This window comes from Mastigoproctus giganteus, chromosome 3, assembly GCF_048544385.1.
Source record: "Mastigoproctus giganteus isolate SK-2022 chromosome 3, ASM4854438v1, whole genome shotgun sequence".
In the NCBI taxonomy this organism is placed as follows: Eukaryota; Metazoa; Arthropoda; class Arachnida; order Uropygi; family Thelyphonidae; genus Mastigoproctus; species Mastigoproctus giganteus.
The window spans coordinates 206,188,998-206,213,305 of NC_143577.1; the positions used below are offsets into that span (position 1 = coordinate 206,188,998).

The window sequence follows — 24,308 nt, forward strand, 5'->3', positions numbered from 1 at the left end:
GAACTAAAGTCCCAGTCTCTCAATGGAAATCCAGTCTTCTCCAAGACCCCAAAAAAAGCAAGGCCAATTTGATCAAATGCAAAGATCATGTAATGTATTTCCTTTTTTGACTTGCAGGGCACTGTTCATCATGAATTTGTTCAACACAGTCAAAATGAATCAGGAATACTACAAAACTAGTTGTACAGCAATTGCATGTACTATTAAAAGAAAATGGCTGCTAATTCCCTAAAGATGACTTTTGACATCATGACACCTCTACACAATCAGTGCTTTCCATTCAAGAATTTCTTGTGAAGCACTCCATCACTGTGGTACTGCATCTGAGTTTAGCTCCCTGTGGGGTGTTTTTTTTTTTCTTTGTTTTCCAAGCTTAGAGCCCTTGAAAGGTCACAGATCTACAACAATTGAGGAAGTTATTTGGAACATAATGCAGGAAATATTAATAATTTCAAAACAAGCACAAGGAATCTTTTCAGAAGTTGAATCACTGGTTTCAGTGTATACAATATGAAATAGACTACTTCGAAGGAAATCCACCCAAACAGCCCAAGTTTCGAATGAGAACTTTATTGCTGTATAATTCTGCCCATAATTACACTTACAGTTTTCACCACCAGATGTGGCTGCTAAACCATAAAACATTTTTGCCTTAAAATAAAAAAAAAATACTTTTATAACATTTAAACATACATTTATGGGTTTGTTTGTTTGTTTATTTTGTTTGGTTTTTAGGAGCATTAGCAACTAAGGCCATATTGCTCCGGGAAATGCGGTGGTCATTCCCTGACCTTTCTGCATCTTCCGTATTTGGTGGTGATGGGCTCGAACCCTGGTCTAATCAAGAAGCGTGTGCTACGCACTGCTGCCCCTTCCCACCTGGCTACGGAGGCGCCACATTTATGGGTGGCTATGTGAGAGTTCTCCATGGGCTGCTGACATATATTGTATTTAGAATTACTAGAGAATTTCAAAATTATATTATATTTAAACTGTTATATATGATTATGAATCCTTTGAACCCTTCATCAATAGCTTTGGGAAAAATGGGGGGGGGAGGGGGAGTAAAAAGATTACATATTGCTGCTAGAGCCCTAAAACCATTGTGGAGTTGTGCATGTCTAGAATGTAAGGGTTGTAGATCTGTAAGACAGACAAACAATATGCAAGTATTTTTAACCCCCCTTTTTTTATGTCCAAAGCTGCCAATTAAGAATTCAAGAATTTAAAATATATTGCAGTGCAAATATGTTGAAATTTATTTTACTTTTAAACTTTCTTCTAAACTTCTTTGTCTCTATGCAGTAAACGTTCAACATCGTTTTACTTACAAGAAAAGCATATTCTTCCTATTTCATATTTAAACTTATTACAAAGTGACATTTCTGCTAATGTAAAACAGGGATAAAAATGAGGCTGAATGCATTTTGGTGTGAATTGCTAACTATCAAATTTAATGTTTTCTATGACATGAGACTTAAGACTGCCTTTATCAACATGTCAATGATACACTGCATCACATCACTTTAGCTATATTTACTGGGATATCTATTCTGATGGAAGCATCTAATGTCCTATGTTCCTTTTAAGTAGTTCCACAGAAGATAAAAATTTGTACCTATTTTTATTTAAAAATTTTCTAAATGAAAAATTATGTTACTTTTTTAGGCCTGGCCATTTGATATACTATATAAATGTAGTACATCACTCCTATACCACACAAACCAAGTGTTGCAACATACAAGTAACGATCCATAGGACCACCTTTAAGATGTATAGGAATATTACCTGGTGCCTGAAAAATAAAATAAGTTTGATAAAATACAACAGACTTTAGAGATAACATTAACAAAATTAATGTAAATATGAATTGTAAGAAAGTAAATGTACATATAATTCTAAAATTAGTGGTCAACAAATTCCTTAGACCCAGCTGCTAGGCAGCTGCCTAAGATGCTAGGATTAAAATAAAAAATTGCAAAAATGCTAAAAAAAAATCCCATTATATAAGGCCACATCTTGAGTACTGCATACAGATACTTGAGACCTCATTTTAGGAAGGACATGGGGCTATTGCAATGGGTGTAGAGAAGAGAAATGAGTTTATTGAGGGAAACAAAAAGATACTCTTACCAAGAAAGGCTTCAGTTCTGCAAACAGCAACACCTGGAGACTAGGCAAATGCAAGATCTGACTGAGGTGCTTAAGGCTTTGAATGGATTGTGTAAGCTCAATGCTGATGGAATCTTTCCTCTTGCTCAGACTACACACGAGGGGGGGAGGCATAAATTCAAACTGAGGAAGAATGTGTAGAATAAATGTGCAAAAATTTGCCTTCAGCCAGTGTGTGGTCTATTGTTAGAACAAACTTCCATCTCTTGTTGTAGAGGTGGATAGTTTGAATAAATTCAAGGAAGAACTAGACAAACTGTTAGAAGGGATGTAAAATACTAATTTTACATAAATAGGCATGAAATACGCCTATGCCATCAATATATATTTTTTTAAATAGACACAGTTGTACAATTAATGTTATGTTTCATTTTAACTTTAAAAAAATTATTTATTTTATTTTTTTTTTCTTATTCAAGCAATAGACACATCCCAAAATTTCATACAAATGATCACACAACACAAAATTCCATCAAGAACATACCTATTATCTCAACATCCATATGAAGTCAAAACTACACTGCACGAATCCTGAAATTCATGTTTCATTAATCCATGAGACTGTGCAAAGCTTGTAGGATAGAATTTTTCTCAGCATGGCCATTGCTTGCTAACAACAATGACAGCTTTTATAGAGCAGTCCTTGGTATTAATAGGCATTAACTGCTATTGAGCAGGATTAGATGGTTAAGAGAACTACTAGTTTGGTGGGATACAGGAGTTAATAGTTTGATGACAGCCATAAGCACAGGTGAAATTCGTTTTTGTACTGCTTCTATTGGGCATTGCAATAGCCTGGGAAGTAAAGACAGGATTACAAGGCCTGCTCAGGATTCACATGGAACTAGCAATTACATGGACTGTGTTAGAATTATTAAAAATATAAACAGGAACTAAATTTACTTACACAAATGCTAGTAGTATAGTAAATTAATCTTCCAAGTTTTAAGTGTTTGGTTAAGTCATCAAATGCTGACTGGCATAAGTATAACACAAGGTGTCAGTGATACTGGTTATGTAAAATTTGAATAAAGCAATTATGTATTCAGAAAGGACATTCCAAGGAGAGGAATTATGAACTTTGTTAAGAAGCACATAAATTCTAAAAAAGTACAACCAATAGATGCAGGTTGCCATTGTAATACTGAATCAGTCTGGTGTGACAAACAGAATAGAAAAACAGGCAACCGGCTATTATGAGTAAATGTGCAACTATATGGACAAAAAGAGTGGAGCAGGAAATCAGAATGTCTTATCATGAGGGATTTTAACTTTCCAGATAGCAACTGGAAGTCATGGGTTGGTGGTTCACTCAGTAAAAGAATATTTCTAGATCTGGAAAGTGGTGCAATAATGAGCACTTAAACTGCGTGGAGTGAATTCCTCTTAAAGAATTGCAGATCATTCTCACGCTTCTCGTACTTTCTGTACCACTTCTTCAGTGACTATGAAGACACTGAAAAAGTGGTAAATTATGGTGATACAAGTTTCATAAAGTTGTTGATTTTGATTACATATTATTACTTGTTGATTTAATATGTAATTTAGTCAAGGTTTAATACAATGGCACTCACCTCAATGATCCATTATAGTTACATGAATTGTAAAAAGGGAAAGAGGTTTCTAATTAAAAACTAAAAGCAGAAGTTAAGATTGATAAACAAGAAAATGTAAATTAAAGAATTAAGCCTAGAGGAGGGAGAGGAGCATCACATCATCCTCTAGTTGTCAAATAAAATACTTGTAAATGGTTAAAATAGGAGATAAGGCCATTAGTCGGGAAAGACAGACTTTCGTTGCAATCATCTTCAGTTAGCACTAGAGCACTATGGAACAGGGAGTCACTGTGAATCTTAAGTAACCGAAATGTTTTGCTAAACACGTGGTATTTTAACCCGAACGAGATTCCAAATAGGGGAAAAAAGGAAACCAGAAGTTTGGTGTTTAAGACATCGAATTTGGTATTAAGACGGCACCATTCTATTATGAGGGCTTTGTATTGAAGGAGCTTATAGCTTGAATTTAATTTGATAATAGTAATTGCCATGTCAGCTGAGGGATTATGGTTGTGAGTGCACGCGTGCTGAGAGAGTTCCGTATTTCCTTGTTGCGTTCAAAAGCTGTTAATGTGCAATGATGGAAATTGTGCAATTATTGCGTTCAAAAGCTGTTGTATTTGCAATGGTGGAAATCCAAATTTGTTGGTAGTGCTTGCGATAGAACAATCAGTCTAGTTGCAATCAGTCTAGTTCAATCTGTGTTGCAATCAGTCTAGCATTTGATTAAATAAACTATATTATTAATATCTTTCATGTCATATACGTGGGTTTTCTGGTATTTCCTAAAGGGGTTCCTAATTTATTATAAGTGGAAAAAATTAAGGAAATATCTGTATTAATGAAAGTTTGATGTAGTCGTCTGACAATTGCAAGGGAGGACGACATAAATATTTGAAATGTTAGATTTCCTTATAACAGAATTGTTAGAATTATTAATCTTATCCTTGACTCAAAAATGGTTAAAATCTAAGTTCCCCACTTCAATTCAGCTTTACCCGTGGAAGGTCTTCTGTTGATGCTATTTGTCAGGTTCTGAATACTGTTCAAAATATGTCCTGGGTCTCTTTATTGACTTCAAAGGGACATTCAACACTATTTGGTGGCCGAGTGTCCTGGTGAAGTCCAGAAAGGCCGAGGTCTCTGCTCCCATTTACTGCCTCCTTTCAAATTATTTTGATTTTCGCAGCATCACAGTCACTTCAGGATTTTGTTGTCACAAGATCTGTAACTAGGGGCTGCCCTCAGGGCTCTGTTCTTGGCCCTGTGTGCTGGAATATGGTCCTTGATGGGTGGCTCTCGATCACCTTCAGCTCGCTTATGCAGACGACCTTGTTATTCTGATTTTTGGTAATTCCCGCAGGGAGCTTGAGCACAGAGCAAATGAAGTTCTCGAGGATTTGAATATCTATTGTCAAACATATAAACTTCAAATCTCAACTAAAAAAACAAAACAAATGTTGCTAAAGGGCTTCCTTGACATGAATAGAACACCTGTTATTAAGCTAAATGGAGAAATGATTAGGAGTACTAGGCAGCATAAATACTTAGGAATTTATTTGGATGACCATCTTAATTTTAATTATCATGCAAAATATGTACTTCAGAAAATAAAAGCTATAAAATTATTAAAATTACCAAGAGTACTTTTGGTGTAAAAAAATAGTCTATTAAATTTTACTGCTCTTGTATATTTATATCAATTGTGTGTTATGCAGCTGGGGCCTGTGGATATAGAATTAATAATTCCCTTGTTCAAAAATATCTTACTCAAGCACAAAGATTTTTTCTTCTCGCTGTAAGTAGAGCTCATCGAACTGTCTCTACAATTGCTCTCCACGTCCTCAGTCATCGATTGCCAATCCAATATGAAGTAATGTTACACTATCTTTTATATTGTAGAAGAAAAAATGTTCCTGTGGTTCTAAATGGTGTTACTTATAATACTGACTTACAAGAAAGAGAAGTGAATGTTGTAGAGAGTGGCAAAATACTTGGTCTACTTCTCCCTGGGTAGGGAGACCTTTAGGTTCTTTCCCAACATTGCTGATTATGATAAAAAAATGGACTGGTTCAATCTTGGCTTATATGTTACGTTTCTATATACCGGTCATGGCAGTCTTAACTCTAAATTGTTCTCATTAGGATTAAGTAACACTCCTATCTGCAGTTGTGGTGCTCAAGAAACTGTTGAGCACCTTGTCTTTCATTGTCCTCTGTATGATGATTTAAGTCTGGACTTTCAACTTCTCACAAATGTACTCGATTGCTCTGAACTGCCATGATTAGTTACCTGTCCTCAGTATCAGGCTGCCTTCTCCACCTATGCAGAGAAAATGTTTAAATGGAGGAAAAGAATTCTTACTCCTGAGGTTCGGTAAAATACTAACTTAATGTTAATTGATAGTAAAAGACTGACGTCTGTCGGTTAGTTGGAAAGACTTTACTGGGTTTTTTGAATTTTAGGTGGAAGGGTTTACAGCCCTTTCTTTTGTTTTGGAAACCAGAAATTGTAACTATTCTTTTGAAGTATAAATCTTTGTAATGCTCAGCTCGTTGTTGGGAACTGATCACTTTGGCTTGTTTGTAGACTGTTTCTGTTTTTGGATTCTCTTACCTGATGTATTAATCAGTCTGCTGGACTCCAAAGCCCAGTGTTTATTTTGTATCATTATCATTGTAAATAGCCTTTATGTATCATTATCATTGTAAATAGCATTTATGTATCATTATCATTGTATATAGTTGCTTTAAATTGTACACAATGTATATTGTTACCTTTTAGCGGCGGATAGGAGAAACCCTGGAGCCCACAAAAATTTAATAAAATACTTTGAATACTCTGAATCCCTTCTCAAACCCCAAAAAATGAATGCTGACACGGTCAATAGACAGGTTGTTCACAAAAATTTTCGTTAAATATTTTGTAACTAAATTGCATATTTCATTTCTCCAAAAATGCCTCTTGTATAATATAATTCTCAAATTTGCTTGCGTATGCACTAAATATGTTTGTAACAAATATCCACACCTCACTCATCAATCAACTTTCAAGAGGAATTATGAAATAGGTTCCAGAATAATTATAAACTTTTACATCATATACATTATCTAAAATTTAATTTAAAAAAAAGCATGGTCCCCACAGAATGGATCAAGTTTGTTGACTTAAACAACATGTGCATTAACACTGAAATTAACCTTGTTAACCAAAAGCATTCCAGGAAATAGAATACGCTTACACAAATACACCTCAAGCCTTACTTACCTGTCATCAATATTTCATCCCAAGTGTTCTGTTGTTTGTTTTGTTTGGTTTTTTTTTAGGAGCATTAGCAACTAAGGCCATATTGCTCCGTGAATATGCAGTGGTCATTCCCTGACCTTTCCGCATCCTCCATATTTGGTGGTGACGGGCTCGAACCCCGGTCTAATCAAGAAGCGTGTGATACGCACTGCTGCTCCTTCCCAAGTGTTCTCTCCAACTGAACTTTCTGGCCTTGAGGATGGTTTTAATCAGTCCGCTGGTTTTAATCGGTATTATAAGTAATTTTTCACAGTTAAAAGTAAACATTATCCCATTAAAGATTGCATTATAGAACTACAGACCAAACCACCCAGAAAAAAAATCGCATTTTTCACAAAACTAATGCTATCATAAATTCTCATCTTACATCCCAATCCACAAATTAATATATGTAAGTTAAAAAAATAACCCTAATATCATTATTCAAAAAGCTGACAAAGGCAATACTATTGTTATTCTAGATAAACAGGTCTACATAAATAAAATACAAATTCTCTCCGACACCCAGCCTATAAAATCGACAGTAATTATACCAGTTCAAAGTTAAAAAATAAGGTAGACACCCTACTTAGGAAGCTAAGAGCAAACCACGAAATAAACTTATACATTTTACAACAAATTGGTATCTGTAATAATATCTTGCCCCATATGTATGGTATCAAACTTCACAAACCTGATCACGCTTTACATCCGATTATTTCCTACAGCAAATCTACCTTTGCAAATTTATCATCGTTCCAGGTAAAGATCATCTCCCCTCTTATGAAAACTTCTAAATTTTGAGTTTATAATACAAGCCAAGCTTTCGAATGGATAAACTCCATTGCGATCTCCGGAAATGATTTGTTAGCTTCCTTCGACATAGTGTCCCTATACACCAATTCTGGCATAGATTATACTTTACAAGGCCTTATGTGATCTTCTAATTTTGGATAATACCAGCTGCACATCACTTAACATTGATAGTATTTTAGAACTCATCACTGTATTAATCAGAGCTAGACATTTCTATTTTCAAGATCAGGTGTACGAACAAATTTTCGGACTCACTATGGGTCTTGGAATATTTGCCCCCTATCTGAAATATACCTGGCTACCATAGAGCATCAAACTCTTCAACCTTTCCCAACAGGTATTAAACTTTACATCCATTATGCTGATGATGTTCTAATGTTGTTTGTTATTTGGTTTTTAGGAGCATTAGCAACTAAGGCCATATTGCTCCGGGATATGTGGTGATCATTCCCTGACCTTTCCGCATCCTCCGTATTTGGTGGTGACAGGCTCGAACCCTGGTCTAATCAAGAAGCGTGTGCTACGAAATGCTGCTCCTTCCCACCTGGCTATGGAGGTGCCTTGATGTTCTAATAATTGGAGTTAAAATTACCATCAATAACCTCCAAGTTTAATTCAATTCATCCTGGATTAAACTACACTCTGGAAGTAGACACAAATAACACAAATTTTCTTAACCTAACCATATATAAGCTAAATAATAGGCTAGGTACGAAAATCAAAAAAAAAAAAACCAAACATTTAAATATCTACACTTTCATGCACATCACCCCCTTAGTGTAAAAAATTCCATTCTCTATAATCAAGTTTTTAATGCTTTAAAATACAGTCAGTCCTCGTATAACACGTGTTTACACTATACGAATTCGATCATACATGATTTATAAATAGGGGAACGATATCTTATATAACATAAACCGAATTCGCTTATACACGATTCGCCTTTGTGTTTACAAGAAATGGCAGTCGATCGCAGTATCACCCCAACCGAACGCAACACAATAGGAATGAAGAGAAGATTCTGAAAATGTTTTTATGTTTTTTATATCAGTGAAGGGGAAACACATTTCACCAAAATAATGTAAAAACCAACACAATTCCAGCTATCGGTATAATTGCAAATGCAATTAGATCAAGTTTACTACCAGTTTATAACAGATTCCACTAGCAGAAATGCAACTGGAAATTGTTTTTATTGTTTTATGGTAGTAACCCCTAGAAATGTGCTTTAGTAAAATGTGAGGTGTTAATAGTGTATCTCAGCCTTTACGGTGTTGTTTATTCAGTTGCTACACGCGCGCAGCTTTGTTTATGTGTATCAGGCGTGCCTCCTCGTTTTGTAATTGTGCTTTATTCCCTAAAAATGAGTAAAATACTTAAAATGTGTGAAAAGGAAGCGTCCTGGTGAAGACACTGCAGATTCAGAGAGAGAAAGAAAAGAAATATCGATAAACAGAGGCGGACTGGGTCAAAAATTCTTACCCGGGAAAATTTATAGTGGCCTCATACTATGGTTTATAGCCAAAATCACACCGGCCTCCAGCCCACCGGGGTTTCCCCGGTAAGGCTTATGGCCAGTCCGCCTATGTCGATAGAAAAAAAATATGAAATTGTGAAACGCTTTGAGCGAAATGAAAGACCATGTGATATTGCACGTGCTACAGACCTAAATGAGGCAACACCGAAAATTAGAAAGAATGCAGAGAAAATAAAAACAACTTTTATAGCAGGAACAACTCAAAGTGTAATTAAAATCATTAGATTAAGACAGAAAGAATTGGAAGAGATGGAACGGCTGTCATCTGTTTGGATAGAAAATCAAACAAAAAACAAGTTTGCTTGCGATAGAAGTAAAAGCATTAGCAATATTTTATAATGTAATAGTCGTAATAAAATGCGTAAGTATTTTATTACGATTATTTATTGTTTGGTAATGTTTTGGTTACAAATGTGGTTTCAATCTTGGGTGGTCGGCACCTAACCCCATTTTTACCATAGGGCTTGTTGTTTATATTGCACGATTTTGCATTGCACGAGGGTTTCTAGGAACGCAACTATCGTGGTATACGAGGACTGACTATACTGCCATTCACAGGATGATTTGGCTAGTGAGCTAAAATATCTTACAGAAAACACCCTATCAAACCAATTCAGCAGTCAAGCATAAGATTAATAATTCTAACAATTCGGTTATAAGGAAATCTAACATTTCAAATATTCATGTCGTCCTCCCTTACCATTATCAGATTGCCAGACGACTATGTCAAACTTTTATTAATACCGATATTTCCTTCTTATTTCCACTTATAATAAATTAGGAACCCCCTTTAGCAAATACAAAGAAACCCATATATATGACACAAAAGATATAAAGATATTAATAATATAGTTTATTTAATCAAATGCCAGTCTGGTTGCAATGCATATTATATCGGAAGCACTACCAACAAATTTGGATTATCTCCCATTGCAAATACACACGCATACTATCACATTAACAGTTTTCGAAAGCAACAAGGAAATACAGAGCTTTCTCAGCATGTGTGCATTTACAACCATAATCCCCCAGTTGACACGGCAATTACTATTATCAAATTAAATTCAAGCTATAAGCTCCTTCAATACGAAACCCTCATAATAGAATGGTGGCATCTTAATACCAACTTCAATGTCTTAAACATCAAACTTCTGGTTTCCTTTTCCCCTATTTGGAATCTCGCGTGAGTTAAAATATCATGTGTTCAGCAAAACATTTCAGGTACTTAAGATTCACAGTGATTCTCTATTCCATATTTTACTCTAGTGCCAACTGAAGATGATCGCAATGAAAGTCCATCGTTCCCGACTATTGGCCTTATCAATAACCTCCTTACCTTATCCCCTATTTTAACCATTTACAGTATTTTAATTGACTAGAGGATGACGTGGTGCTCCTCTCCCTCCTCTGTGTTTAATTCTTTAATTCACATTTTCTTGTTTACCAATCTTAACTTCTGCTTTTAGTTTTTAATTAGAAACTTCTTTCCCTTTTTACAGTTCATGTAACTATAATGGATCATTGAAATGAGTACCGTCGTATTAAGCCTTGACTAAAGCACATATTTTCTGTCATAATCCTTGGCAGTTTAAGCTCTTGCTATTTTAAATTATGGTTGTTGATTTAATTACACAGTTCTTATTCGTTAAGGTTAATGTTTTGTCTTGAATTAGTTAACATATAGCTACTAGCAAACATCAGGTAAAGAATTAAGTTTCAACAATTTTAAATAATTTTACATTAGTTATTAATTTGGTTAATATGATAAATCTATTAACATTAAGTAAATGGATAACTATGAATACTTACACTCCTGTGATACTGCCCTTACGATACCATCAGATTCACGTACCAAGACTGTGGATTACAATTTATTATATTTATATGTTCTGTACTGTACTCTTAAACTAAGAAAGTTTGGGATTGAAACTCTGGTTAAGGTCTCCTGGGGCCAATCTTAGGTTAGTTTGTCACCAAGGTTGAGGGTATTTAGAATGGAAGTAGAGATTTGGATGTTGTCAGATAAGACATCTGTTTGGTGGCTAACCTTTGTAAGCATTTTAACTGTGTGGGTGGGTTCACGATTACAATAGAAGAGGGAGTTCTCTTTTTGGGATATACTTATTGGGGTTTTTTTATTTATTAATCTGATCTAATACTCTGCTTTTGAAAATATGTATGTGGTTATTATCTATCTGCATGCCTTTGTTTCAGTTAATATTATTTTGCCAATAATGAATGATCCTTTGTCTGCATTTTCTGTATCTGTCGATGGATAGGACTTAGGTATTATTGAAATTCCATTGGTGATCCTTATACCAGGTGTGGAAAGCTGAATCTGAATTTGTTATTTGGCTGTGGGCTATGTTGTATTTATGTTCTTTAATTCTTTTGAGCAATCTTCTACCAGTTTGTCCAATATATGATTTTTGGCAGTCTCTGCATTGCAAATTGTATACAGGGTGTTTGGTGGCAAGAGTGTTCATCAGCGGTAAAGCAGGGGAGGGATTTTTATCATAAAGGATAATTTTGCTTAGACTGCGAAGGAGTTTACTGACACATTGATTAGTGCATTTTGCATCCTTTTTATACGTGTAGATATAAATGGTCATTTACCCAGGTTGATGAATTGGCATTAAGCATGATAAAGGAAATGAGGAAAAGTCTTTGGCTAGGAGTGCAAACAAAAATAGCAGGGAATTCTTTACTAATGTTAACACTAGAAGGAAAGGGATGAACTGCATTGGTCCATTGGATATGAATGACATAACTACTGATGGTCCTGTACAGATTGCTGATAAACTGAATATTTTGCATTTACATACATGCATAAACTTTTTAGGTTATCAGATATTTGTCTAATATTGATTGGGACTTAAATTCATAACTGAAAGGAAAGTCAAAGGAAAAAATTCTACTATAGCTAATAGTGAACAAAGCACCTGGAGCTGATGGAATATATCCAATTATATTAAAAGAAGCAAAAGCAGTAATCAAAACTTCATCTACAATAATGGGAACATCCTTAGATTCAGGGGAATAGATTGCGTATGTACAAATTTATCTCCTATTCGCAAGGGTGGTTCAAAGGATGAAGTGGAAACTACAGACTGTAAAATTTTACAGATGCAAAATAACAGAGTCAACAGAAGTACTAGAAGATCATCTTTATCAGAGTGGAGGACCAAGGCAATCACAGCATGGATTTCTTAAAGCAAGATTCCATCTGGCCAAACTGCTTAGCTACTATGAGGATGTCGCAAATGAGCTAGATTCAAAGAATACATTGCCCATATTGCAAAATATATAATTTTTACTGGAAAATCTCAGCCCAGGGAGATCTACTCTTTCTGTTTTGCAAAGCTATTATTGCTACTGCTGCATAACAGAGCATGTATGCTTGTCAATAATAATAACAGAGAGTCAGAATAATGAAGAGATAAAAAAAAAGGTAAACTGCAGCCATTATCAACCCACTGCAGGATAGGATGGAAGCCTCCTCAACAATTCATGTTGAGGGAAATGGTTTGTTTGTTTGTTTGTTGTTTTGGTTTTTTTTTTTTTTAGGAGCATTAGCAACTAAGGCCATATTGCTCCGAGAATATGCGGTGGTCATTCCCTAACCTTTCCGCATCCTCCGTATTTGGTAGTCACGGGCTCGAACCCCGGTTTAATCAAGAAGTGTGTGCTATGCACTGCTGCTCCTGCCCACTTGGCTATGGAGACGCCTGAGGGAAATGGACCATAATCTGCATGCTGGTCCAGTGTGGATTGGCAGATCGACCGTATTTAGCAGTCAGGGGCTTGAATCCCAGTCTACTCAAGGAGCATGTGCTACTGCACTCAAGCTCCTGACTACTACGAAATGAAGAGTTAATAGACTGCAGAGTGAGCAGATCTTTTAATAAGATCTGTGCTCACTTTTTTTTTTTTTTTTTCTTTTAATAAGGATATGTGCTCACTGGAAAAAAATATTAGCATTAGCAAAGGCATGATACAAGAAAGCAAGCTTATATAGCATCAGCCAAAAAAAAAAAAAAAAAAAACCCTTATTTCACCTATCCACTCACTCCAAATGTTTGTCAAGTTCTGCTTTGAATCTGTTTAAGCTATCAACTTCTACAACTACAGATGGAAGTTTGTTCCAGCAATCAACCACCCACTGGCTAAAGGCAAACTTTCACACATCTATCGTACAACCGACTTTCCTCAATTTGAATTTATGTCCTCTCAGGCGATTATTCTGAGCAACAGGAAGAATCCCATCAGCACTGAGCATGCTCAAACCATTCAAGGCCTTATACACCTCAATCAGATCACCTCACTGGTGCCTAGTCTCCAGACACTGTAATTTGCAAAACTTAAGAGCAACCCTTTGTTCCATTCACTAATCTTGTTGCCCTTCTCTGTACTCATTCCAACAGCTCTACATCCTTCTTAAAATGAGGCCTCCAGACCTGTATACAGTACTCAAGGTGTTGTCTGACCATTGCCTTATACAAGGGGATAATCACCTCTGCTAGAAAAATTCCTGTATATCATTGACAAGACACCATGAGCTAATCTTGCAGACTGTCTGTACTGCTCAGAAAACTTCATATCTGCCTGCACAATAAACCCCAGGTCCTTTTCATTCTCTACCACTGTCAATGTGAGACCACAGAGTTTATACGTTACTCTGGGATTACTGCTTCCCATTGTAGTACTTTACATTTGTCAATGTTAAACTTCATTTGCCACCTCTCAGCCCATCTGCTCAACTTTTCTAGATCCTGTTGTAACCGAGTACTGTCATTAACAACCCTGCCAACCTTTGTATCACCTGCAAACTTGGACATTTAGCCTGATATACCATTATCAATATCATTTATAAATACAGAAAACAATAATGAACCCAACACTGAACCCTGAGGGATAATAACACTAGTGCACTAATAACATTAGTCCACAAAGAGCAGTGTCCATTGATTACCACTCTCTGTCTTTTCCCACTCAACCATCCCTTTATCCATAGCAGCAATTTGCCTCCAATGCTACACTGCTCCAATTTGTGCAGCAGTCTTCCATGTGCAACATTGTCAAAGGCTTTTCTAAGATCCAAATATATGATACAAAGTTATTCTTTGCATCCAGTTCCTTTGTGACTACATCATAGTATCCAATCAAATTAGTCAGACAAGACTTCCCCCTTAACAAACCCATGCTGTGTCCGAGCTATAGCTGAAGTCTTGTCTAGATGATCCTGCAATGCTTCTTTAACCAGTGCCTCAATTAATTTCCCTGAAACAGAAGTTAAATTAACAGGTCTGTAATTACCTGTTTCCCTTTGATCCTCCTTTGTGGATTGGGGTCACATTTGCACATCTCAAATCCTTGATACCTCCCTGAGTCCAGGGAAGCTCTCATAATTATGGCTAAGGGTTTGCTTACTTCCTTGCCGCTGCCTTTAATATAACTGGATAGATTCCATCCACCCCAGGTGCCTTTCTTGTGTTTATCTTCAACAATTTCTCCTCCACCTTACTCTCAGTTATTACAAGATTATCTAGCTTACTGCCAGAGTTGAATACACCTCTGGCATTCCCCTCCCTCCCTGAATAACTCCTCATGTGTGAATGTCGATGCAAAATATTCATTTAGTTTGTTAGCTACCTGAGTATCATTAACAGAACCATCGATATCAAGTGCACCAATCTGATTAATCCCCTTCCTTCTAGAGTTTACATAACTAAAGAACTCTTTGCTGTTTTTCTTTGCATCCTTTCAAAGATTTCTCATAATCTGCCTTCGCCTGCCTAACCTCCTTTGTAACTTGGTTACAGACCAGCTTATATCTATCATAGGCTTTTGTGTCACATGTTAATTTATATGTATCCCGTGCATTTTTCTTCTCTGTCACATGTATAATTAGTTCATCTGACATCCATTTAGGCCTAAATCTTGAACAATATTTCTTTGTTGGTATGAAAAGCCTAGTAGCTTCCATGATTAATTCTTTGAATGCTTTCCATTTTGATTTTGCTGTTGGTAACATCATCAGTTGGTTCCACCGAATAGAATTTAAATACTGTCTCAGACCACTGTAGTCACCTTTACGAAAGCAAAAACCCTTCCCTTTACCCTTGATGGTAGTTACCTCTTTGAGTAAATCCCACTTCAGCACACTGTGATCACTGCCACCTAGTGGTTCATTTATCTGCAGATTCTTAATGCATGAAGAATCACTGCTGATAATCAAATCAAGAGTATTACTCCCTCTAGTTGCCTCCTGAACATGCTGCTGTAGAAAACAATCGTCCAATAAATACACAAAAGCCTTGCTAGTGTGTGAGTGACCAACCCACAAATTCCAGTCAATATCCGGGAAATTAAAATCCCCCATTATAAGACACTCTAATTTACTGGTCCACTCTATTTCTCTGCACAATTGCTCATTATACTCATCAGATTCATTAGGCCTATAACACACACCTACTCTCATTTTTCCTTTCCCAGTGTTTATGTCACACCAGACTCAACATTGCATTGTCCACCAACATCAATTGGATGCACTTCCTTAGATTTTGTGTTTCTTAACTAACAGCATAACCCCTCCTCCCTTCCTGTCCTGTCTATCCTTTCTGTACACATTGTACTCCCCAAATTCCAGTTCTGCACTGCTTATGTCTGTGTGACACCATGTCTCTGATATCACAACAATATCTGCCTTTGATGTCTTGACTAGCACTTCAAGCTCATCGAATTTATTAACTATACTCCTAGCATTGGTGTACATGCAAGTATACATGTACCTGTTTCTACTCTTAGTTACCCTAACACAGCCCATGTATTTACTTGTTCCACTATGACTCCCAGCAGTCCTGGAAATTTCCATTGCCTTGCTTTCCAGGCTGCTGCTCAATTGCATTTCAATAGAAGTAGTGCAAGAATCACTTTTACCCCTGCCAGCGGCCACTGTTAATCCATTAGTCAGTGTATCTCCCCCAAGCTAGCAGTTTTCCGACCCACCTAACTCTGCCTCGATAGCATCAGCAAATATTCTTTCACCCTTTCTATTTAAGTGTATCCCATTCCTGTAGAAGCAGTCTCTCTTGTTAACGAGCACAGACCAGGCTGAGAAAAATTCTACCCCTTGAGCTTTGCACAATCTCTCCAGGGGCGAATTGATCGACAAGGCTCTCATCATATACTCCCTCCTATCGTGTCTGGGCAGAATTGCAGACACTGAAATTCAACCCTAACTCACGGCTTTTTGTTAAAAGTAGCCTTAATGTTTATTAAAAGTAATGTTGTTTTAATCTCTGCACATTCAAAAGTCAAGATAAAAACTTTTATTCTCTCATAAATTACTAATGAAACATTTTATACACTTCAAGAAATACAGAAATTTACTCTTCACTTGGTGGCTTACTTTAATAATGTGAAAGCTTTTGAAAAACACCAATGTCTAAAATTTAAAAAACCGGAAATGCAAATAGCGATAGCTACAGGGCTTAGAGACTTTAAACATAAAGATGTTTGTTAAGTCACGGTGCTTAAAGTTTATAGATATTAAATAAAAGGACTATGAGGTCCAATATACCTTGAAGTAGATAAGTTGGCTTACCTTTCATTTTTGTAAGGTACTGCTTTTGAACAAAACACACATTAAAATTACTTACATACATGAATTTTAGCACCAATAAACAAGTTATAAACCATGCCCAAACCAAAGAACGGGCACCCATCCACCATTCACATGAGAATGCAGTAATGTACAACTAAATGAGCCACCAAAAGACAAGTCGACCAAAATTATAAAATTGCTTGGCCATAATGGTGCTTTTTAGAAGAGTTGTGTTCATGGGTAAGCTAAACTTTAAATACCTTCATGGTGCCAGGAAGATATCTTTTCATACATGACATTGCCGTTTTTACTAGACGAGGCATTCATCTTTGAATCCTTTCATGAAACTCAGTGTTTCTTTAGATGTGGCTGTCATACCTGAACATAATATTCTAAATGTGGTCTCATCATTGACTTGTGTAACAGAACTACAAGCATAACCTCTTTACCTCTAGATGCAAGGGTGCTATAAACCATATAAAATATCAGTTACCTACCTGGTCACTTGCTCCTCCCAACCTTCATGTCTTTAATAATAATGTCATTAATAATTTAATGAAATTAAGTTGTATGTCCATTATTTAAGCATTTTCAAAGGAGAATAAATGTTTGCAAATAATGGACTGGTATAGAGTTTGGACACTCCAGGAAGATATGCAGCTAAAGAAACTCATCGGTTGAGTCTTCATCCCAAGGTCAAACCTTAATAAGAAGAATTGCCATTATTTAAAAATACAGAATGATATCCTGTATTCTTAAATAAGTGTACGAGAGATGAAACTATTGTTTGATATAAGGAATGCAATTTCACAAAATTATTAATCTTCTAGACCTTAGAAATGAAGCTATACAGTAATTCCATAAACATGAGATGTCTGTATTTTTTATATTGGTCATATGAATGCATGCGCAAAAAGTCTTCCTGGTGCCATGAAGTGCAGTTAGGTTGCTAGTTTAGCTTCCTTGCATCTTTTGGCTTCTACTAATATTAAATTAGGAACCAAAACCAGAGGCAATGAATAAAATAAGCACTCAAATCTAAAACTAAACAATTTAGTTTGACTTTAACTGTGAACAAAGAGGCAAAGAAATAACCAAACCCTTTAGTAACATATGTAAAAGAGAATGTACACATGGATGAATTCACTTGGAGCAGAATAGAAATAACTATACAGCCAAATATTTTCAAAAAGAATTAAAAACACTGATATGTTACATTAACTTTTGTCATGCTGGCAAAGCAAAGTTAGTGTATTAAGAAGCTCTTGTAATGACAGTACATAATGGCTCTCTTGATCTTTTCTCAACAAGAGCAAAGGTAACTTCTTCCCAAAACTGAACTGTTCTCTTGAATATATTAACAAAATCTGGAAGGCTGCTCTAATTCCTAGATTTCTCCACAAATTTAATCAATTTAATATAATCAGTGCCATATATTTTCAAAAAGAATAAATTTCATTAAACCAACACTGCCTGTTGTCAGGTTTCATGCAAAAAATCAAATAATCATGTTATGACAAAATCATAATCAGATATCAGTAACTGTGAATGATAATAATGAATAAATTATTTTAAACCATCTACCTGAAACTTCTTTTGAAGCATTTTAAACTTCTCATTTCCTTTTACACCAGGAGGAATTTTGAAAGTATCAGCAGGAGAAGGAGCTGCAGCCACACCTGTGGGTGCAGAAATGTCCTTTGGAACATCAAATATGATCTGTGTTGGTTCTGTGCTTTTAAGAAGCTGAAGACCCTACACAAAATAAAATAATTAACATAATACTTGTTTTTGGTATTACTGATAGTATTATTATTATTACTATCCATGTCTTCTGTCCATCCCCTCTTGAAAAGGTTCAGACAGGCAACTAGCATGGTGATAGTAAAAGGGCAACCATACAAGGAAAGATTTCAATTATGTGGGCCACAGAGCTTAGCAACCAGGCACCTCAGCGGTCACAATTACCCTAAGTCTCTTTTGTTCTCCACCGGAGGTGGAAAACAAAAGCGACTTATGGTAATTGTACAGTCTGACATGAAGTTCTCCGAGCAGTGCAGATAGGTTTCTAGAACAGCTATACAGCTCATGGAGTTCTGTCAGAGATATAAAGGAACTTGGCCAGCAGTGAGAAGGAGGTGATTATCCCATTGTATAAGGCAATGGTCAGGCCACACCTTAAGTGCTGCAAACAGGTCTGATACCTAATTTTAAGAAAGGTGTGGAGTTCTTGTAATGGGTGCAAAGGGCAACCAGATTAGCCAAGAAGAACAGAAATGGGGGCTCTTATCACAAACGACTTCAGTTCTGAAAATTGCAGCACTTGAAAACCAGCCATTTGTGAGGAGATTCGATTGAAGTGTTTAAGGCTTTAAATAGTTGAGAAAACTTAATGATGATAGTATTCTAATTCTTTTTCTCTCTCTCACACACACACACACACACACACACACACTGGTACCATCAAATTACAAGCCTCCATAGTTGATATTCAACTGTGGAGGGTAGGCAGTTAACACTGTTAACTACCTTCCATTTATAAATAAAGTTCCAGATGAAGGGCTTCAGAATATACTGCACTACTCTCTACAATTTTTGCATAAAACTGCTTATTAGAACTCTAATAGCAATACCTAATAATACACTATATGAAAAATGACAAAAAAAGAAAAAAACCATGCATATTCAAACATCTGTTTTTTCCACCTTTCTCCTCTTATTAATTTCTGGAAAAAGATGTCATAAAAACATCTGTGGCAGTTAGAGTTTATTTCAAGAATGAATTAATACAATGATTTTTGATTTCAATTTTTCTGCTCCTACGATTATCTTTGATGACACACAAGGTCACATAATCTCTATTAGAGATTACCCTGACTTCTAATCTCTCTTAGCATAAGCATATTACAAATATTGCTTCCTCTGCATCTAAATAACTGAGTTTCTCTTTTGCTCTTGGTATTACTTTTCTTCTAAACTGATATTCACTCTGTACAAATCTCAGATCCACCCTACCCTAGAATATTGTCCCGCATCTGGGGCAGTGCCCCCAAAACCTCTCTCAGATTTCTAGACTCCATTCAAAAGAGGGCAGTTAGATTAATTAATGATCCATCCCATACAGTCTCTCCTCTCTCTCTCTGCCTCATAGATGTTCTGTTTCTGCTGCATGCCTTTTCTACAGATACTTCCATGAGTACCATTTTTCTGAACTGGCCTTCCATAATTCCCAAACACATGCTGCACACAGTCAGCATCCTATTAAACTTCAAACTCACAGAACCAACTTTGCTTCTTCCTCATTTATCCTTCAACCTCTGTTTTCTGGAACAATCTCCTTTCATATTTCCTGAATATTACAATCTACATGTTAACAAGTATCTTCTTTCATCTTCTCAACCTTCAACCCATGCGTGGTACTAAGTACTATAGGTTCTAATACCACTCACGTTTGAGTTTTTATTAAAAAAAAAAAAAAAGATAAATTGATACAGTTGTATCATTCATCTTGACATAGCTTTTTATAAATTAACAGTTTAACCTTCCCAGCTTATTTCTGTCACATGAAGTGTGGTCACACAGACTACATTTAAAAATTCATATGACTAACAATGCAAGGTTGGGACTTCTATACAGTAATCTAAAATTATGATATTGAGGAGTCAAAAATTATATCCTCCAAATTTAAGTAAATGAATAATCAACTGATTTTAAACATTGTTGGGGGAGGGGGGTATTCTTGGGACAGCCAAAGCCAGAAGAGCATACATATTCATTGTGACTTTGGCTGTGTGGAAGAAAGATCATCCCACAAGTAAATGTATCATTAAGCTAGGAAGCTGCAAATCAAATTATATGACTTTGACAAGCCTTTTTTTCAAATACAATAAATATTGAATTCAAGTGCACGCAACAGGCAAAAATATTCAAAAAGAAAAAAATTAATTACAATAATTAAACACAAATTTACAATATCCACAAAAAAAGGGAACAGAATGTTCTTTGCAAATCATTTTCAAGCACTACTGCAGTGAAACACAATTTCATTCTATTTTCCCTAATTTACTTAATTGAAAAATACTGAAAATGGTAATACACATTTTGGGTAAAATTTATTCAGGCACTAAACAAAAGTGTTTGCATGGAAGTTCTCCAGACAACTTGAGAATGCCTCTTGGAATGTCACTGATGAAATGTCAAAGGTAGTGAATGCAGTATATGCCTGCTCGAGAGTTGCACTGTTTTCAAGATTCAATGGGTAATTTTTACTTCAACACACGTGCTCCGGGGTTAAGGGCAGCCAGATGTTTTTTGGTGCTCACATGCATTTTTGTGGTAATATGTAGGCTGGAGCTAGGGCTGCCATTTGGCTCTTCTCTCTCTCTTTTTGTCACAATTTAACTGTTGACAGTTTTCTCTATAAAAAGACCATTTTATTATTATTATTATTATTAAAAACTACTTAAGACTTTAAAACAGAAAAAAAAAATCAAAATTTTGCAGATAAATTATATATTATCTCTATATTATTATGTGAGAACACTTTAATAAAAATGTCTGATTACAGTAAATAATATGGTAAAACAAATACACTGCACCATTGTTTTTGCTTGGAAAAACTTCCCCTGTGAGTGGCACCGACCTTGAGAAATGTAGCTTGTATGGAAGGTTGTTTTTTTTCACGTACAGTATTATCCTCTTGCTTTAGTTTTGATTTACTGGCACTGTTTTTTTTTTTTTTTTAAGATTGAAAAGATAAATTACGAAATGAATGCTGTTAAAGTTCTTCATAAAATTTTATTGTACTAAATTTAAAAAAATATATTCTAAATGAAAAATAACATGGTTGATTTTTCCATTTAATTTATTTTGTCATTTTGATTCAATTGAATTAGCGGTGCCAAATGATGCAAGAATGCATGCTTATACAGCATCAGCCAAAAAAAATAAATAAATAAACCTTCCCATTTCACCTATTCATTCCCTCCAATAGTTTCTCTAGTTCTTCTTTGAATTTATTTAAACTATCAACTTCCACCACAACAACAGATTGAAGTTTTGCAATTAGTGCAATTATTTAACATAAAACCAGCAATTATGGCAAGCCTAGCTAAGCCTGCACCAACTTTACTTGTGGCCGTGCCCTAACCCACAGACCTAGGGTCCTGAGCTGGATATCATCATTCTTCTCTTCCTTGGTGATTCCCTTCTACTTCTGACTCTTTCTCTCTCTCTCTCGCGCAGGGTAACTCTGAATTTTTTTTTTGACTGGTTCCTTGCACCATGTGGCTAATGATAATAATAATAATATAATTTCGATTCACCGGTTAACAGCTAATTAGCAGCTGTTACTTCTTGCTGTCTTCAGGATATGAACAGAAATTAGGTTTTGTTTTTTTTTTTTGTTTTTTTTTTTTTAATTCTGCGAGTAAGCCAATCTAATCTTTACGACCATTTTTTTCCCCAAGATCCTAATATTTTCATATAACGGATTATATATATAATATAATATTTCATATATATAACGCGGTACATAGGGGAAGCACTGGAGACCGCCTCAAAAAATAAGAATACCTTAAACTTCATATATATGTATAACGAAAATATAGAGAATGAGATACAGTACCTGGCAAACACTAGCTTTCGCCAAGCATCAGACTAAATGTAGTTAATACTAGGTTTAATCTTTAATACTATTTATATACATTTTTTTTTTAATTTAGTCTTTAGATCTATTTAAATATTTTGTAAATTTTATTTATATACGGTATATATAATTCAAAAGATCATTACTTGAGGAGAGTAAGCCTGGCACTGCGTTGCAATTTCCATTCGACGGCGAAAATTATTATACCGAAAGAACATTTTTAATTAAGTAATGTTATTATTAATTGCAAAGTTTAGATAGCAATGCAAATATAAAATAAAATGAAACTATTTTCAACTGATCGGATGAAAAGCCTAGCAATGTTGTAATAAAGTACTTCACTACAAGCCACCGAGTGCTACAAGTACACGAGAAAAATTTTCTCTAGAGGGCAGCGCTATCGCAACTTGCCGTACAAAATCCATTTTAGGGTTATTCATCTAAAGAGTTCGGACATTTGTGCAGTGATCTTGTTATAATGAGCAGCTATTCAATACCTAGTGGCTTCGTGAAAAGCGTTCTTCAAAATGGTATTGGAAGGTATGTGTGTCAGTTACAGAGAATTACAGTAAAATTTTGCAAAAGTGGTGGTAGCAGCAAAGGAGTACGAGAATTCATTGAAAATGACCTTGTCGATTTTGCCAGAAAAAATCCAGGGATCGTTCTGTATCTGAAACCTCGTCGCCATCATCATCCATACTTTTATGCCGAGTATTTAAATGGAAATGTAGATCATATATATCTCAGAAATTATACCCGCGAAGATGTTGCTAAATGGTTGGAATACTTAAAATGTCGGTCTGGTTTACCTATTATAAGATTGAGAAAATTTTGGCATACAGATTCGCCAAGTATCCAGGGCGTGTGGACCCCCTTTACCCATAAGCCAACTCACATTAATGTGTGCAGCTTTCCAATTTCTGAAAGAAGTGAAGCAAAAATACCTTTGCCGACGGCTACTGAGCAGCTTTTAGAAATTGCAAAAAACTGCCAAGTTGGACAGATTGGCGCAGTCGTGAACAATAAGCAAAACGACGCCGAAGTATGACACTTTAAATTTAAAATAATGCAGTTAATCAGTGTAAAGTGTTTGAAAAAATAAACTTGTTTTGTTGTATTAGTTGAACTAAATTATAATGGAAGATAATATACCTAATATCAAATAAAGATTCATTTTTGTAATTGCTAGTGGTATATTTTTTGCATGGTAATACAAAAGTTGAAGGTTCTTACAAGCCTAAGTAGCCAAGTGGTCAGGAGCGGGAGTGCAGTAGCACATGCTCTTTGAGTAGACCGGGGTTCAAGCCCCTGAATACGGTCGATCTGCCAACCCGCACTGGACCAGCGTGGCAGATTATGGTCCATTTCCCTCAGCATGAATTGTTGAGGAGGCTTCCATCCTGCAGTGGGTTGATAATGGCTGCACTTTACTTTTTTTTTTACAAGCCATATCATTTGCCTTATAGCAGAAAAAGGGCACAACCAGAAAAACTGCTGGCCAATTGACACATTTGGTGCTACTATCATAAGCTAAGCCAGTGGTGCGCAAACTGTGGGGTGCGACCCCCTGGGGGTCGCGGGATAAATTAGAGTCACAGAAATTTTTAAATAAATTTATTTTTTGTATACATAAAAGCTAAAAACCTGTTGTTAAAATTATTTTTTCAATACTGTAGGTGTAGAGACTT

General features: G+C 35.7%; 2 protein-coding genes across 2 annotated transcripts; one reads left to right on the forward strand and one right to left on the reverse strand.

Annotated features, from left to right (window-relative positions):
- Positions 1 to 1,320: 1,320 nt before the first annotated feature.
- Positions 1,321 to 22,968, reverse strand: LOC150088626 (cytochrome c oxidase subunit 7A2-like, mitochondrial). Its single transcript, XM_090370828.1, has 3 exons — positions 22,767 to 22,968; positions 18,558 to 18,728; positions 1,321 to 1,795 (listed from the first exon to the last, which is right to left on the reverse strand). The coding sequence occupies exons 1-3, from the start codon at positions 22,836 to 22,838 to the stop codon at positions 1,652 to 1,654; spliced, it is 387 nt and encodes a 128-aa protein (XP_090226954.1). The 5' UTR covers positions 22,839 to 22,968; the 3' UTR covers positions 1,321 to 1,651.
- On the forward strand, positions 18,801 to 23,802 carry mRpL43 (mitochondrial ribosomal protein L43). Its single transcript, XM_090370827.1, has 2 exons — positions 18,801 to 18,829; positions 23,122 to 23,802. The coding sequence occupies exons 1-2, from the start codon at positions 18,801 to 18,803 to the stop codon at positions 23,666 to 23,668; spliced, it is 576 nt and encodes a 191-aa protein (XP_090226953.1). The 3' UTR covers positions 23,669 to 23,802.
- Positions 23,803 to 24,308: the final 506 nt, after the last annotated feature.

What these genes read in the sequence shown, in the direction of transcription:
- mRpL43 (XM_090370827.1), top strand. Translation starts at nt 18,801, where the DNA reads ATGTCTTCTGTCCATCCCCTCTTGAAAAG. An exon ending in GTCCATCCCCTCTTGAAAAG is followed by an intron (nt 18,830 to 23,121) that starts GTTCAGACAGGC and finishes TTCAATACCTAG; the next exon opens with TGGCTTCGTGAAAAGCGTTC.
- LOC150088626 (XM_090370828.1), bottom strand. Translation starts at nt 22,838, where the DNA reads ATGTTCTTTCGGTATAATAATTTTCGCCGTCGAATGGAAATTGCAACG. An exon ending in GCCAGGCTTACTCTCCTCAA is followed by an intron (nt 18,729 to 22,766) that starts GTAATGATCTTT and finishes TATTTTGTGTAG; the next exon opens with GGTCTTCAGCTTCTTAAAAG. An exon ending in TGCTTCAAAAGAAGTTTCAG is followed by an intron (nt 1,796 to 18,557) that starts GTAGATGGTTTA and finishes TTTATTTTTCAG; the next exon opens with GCACCAGGTAATATTCCTAT.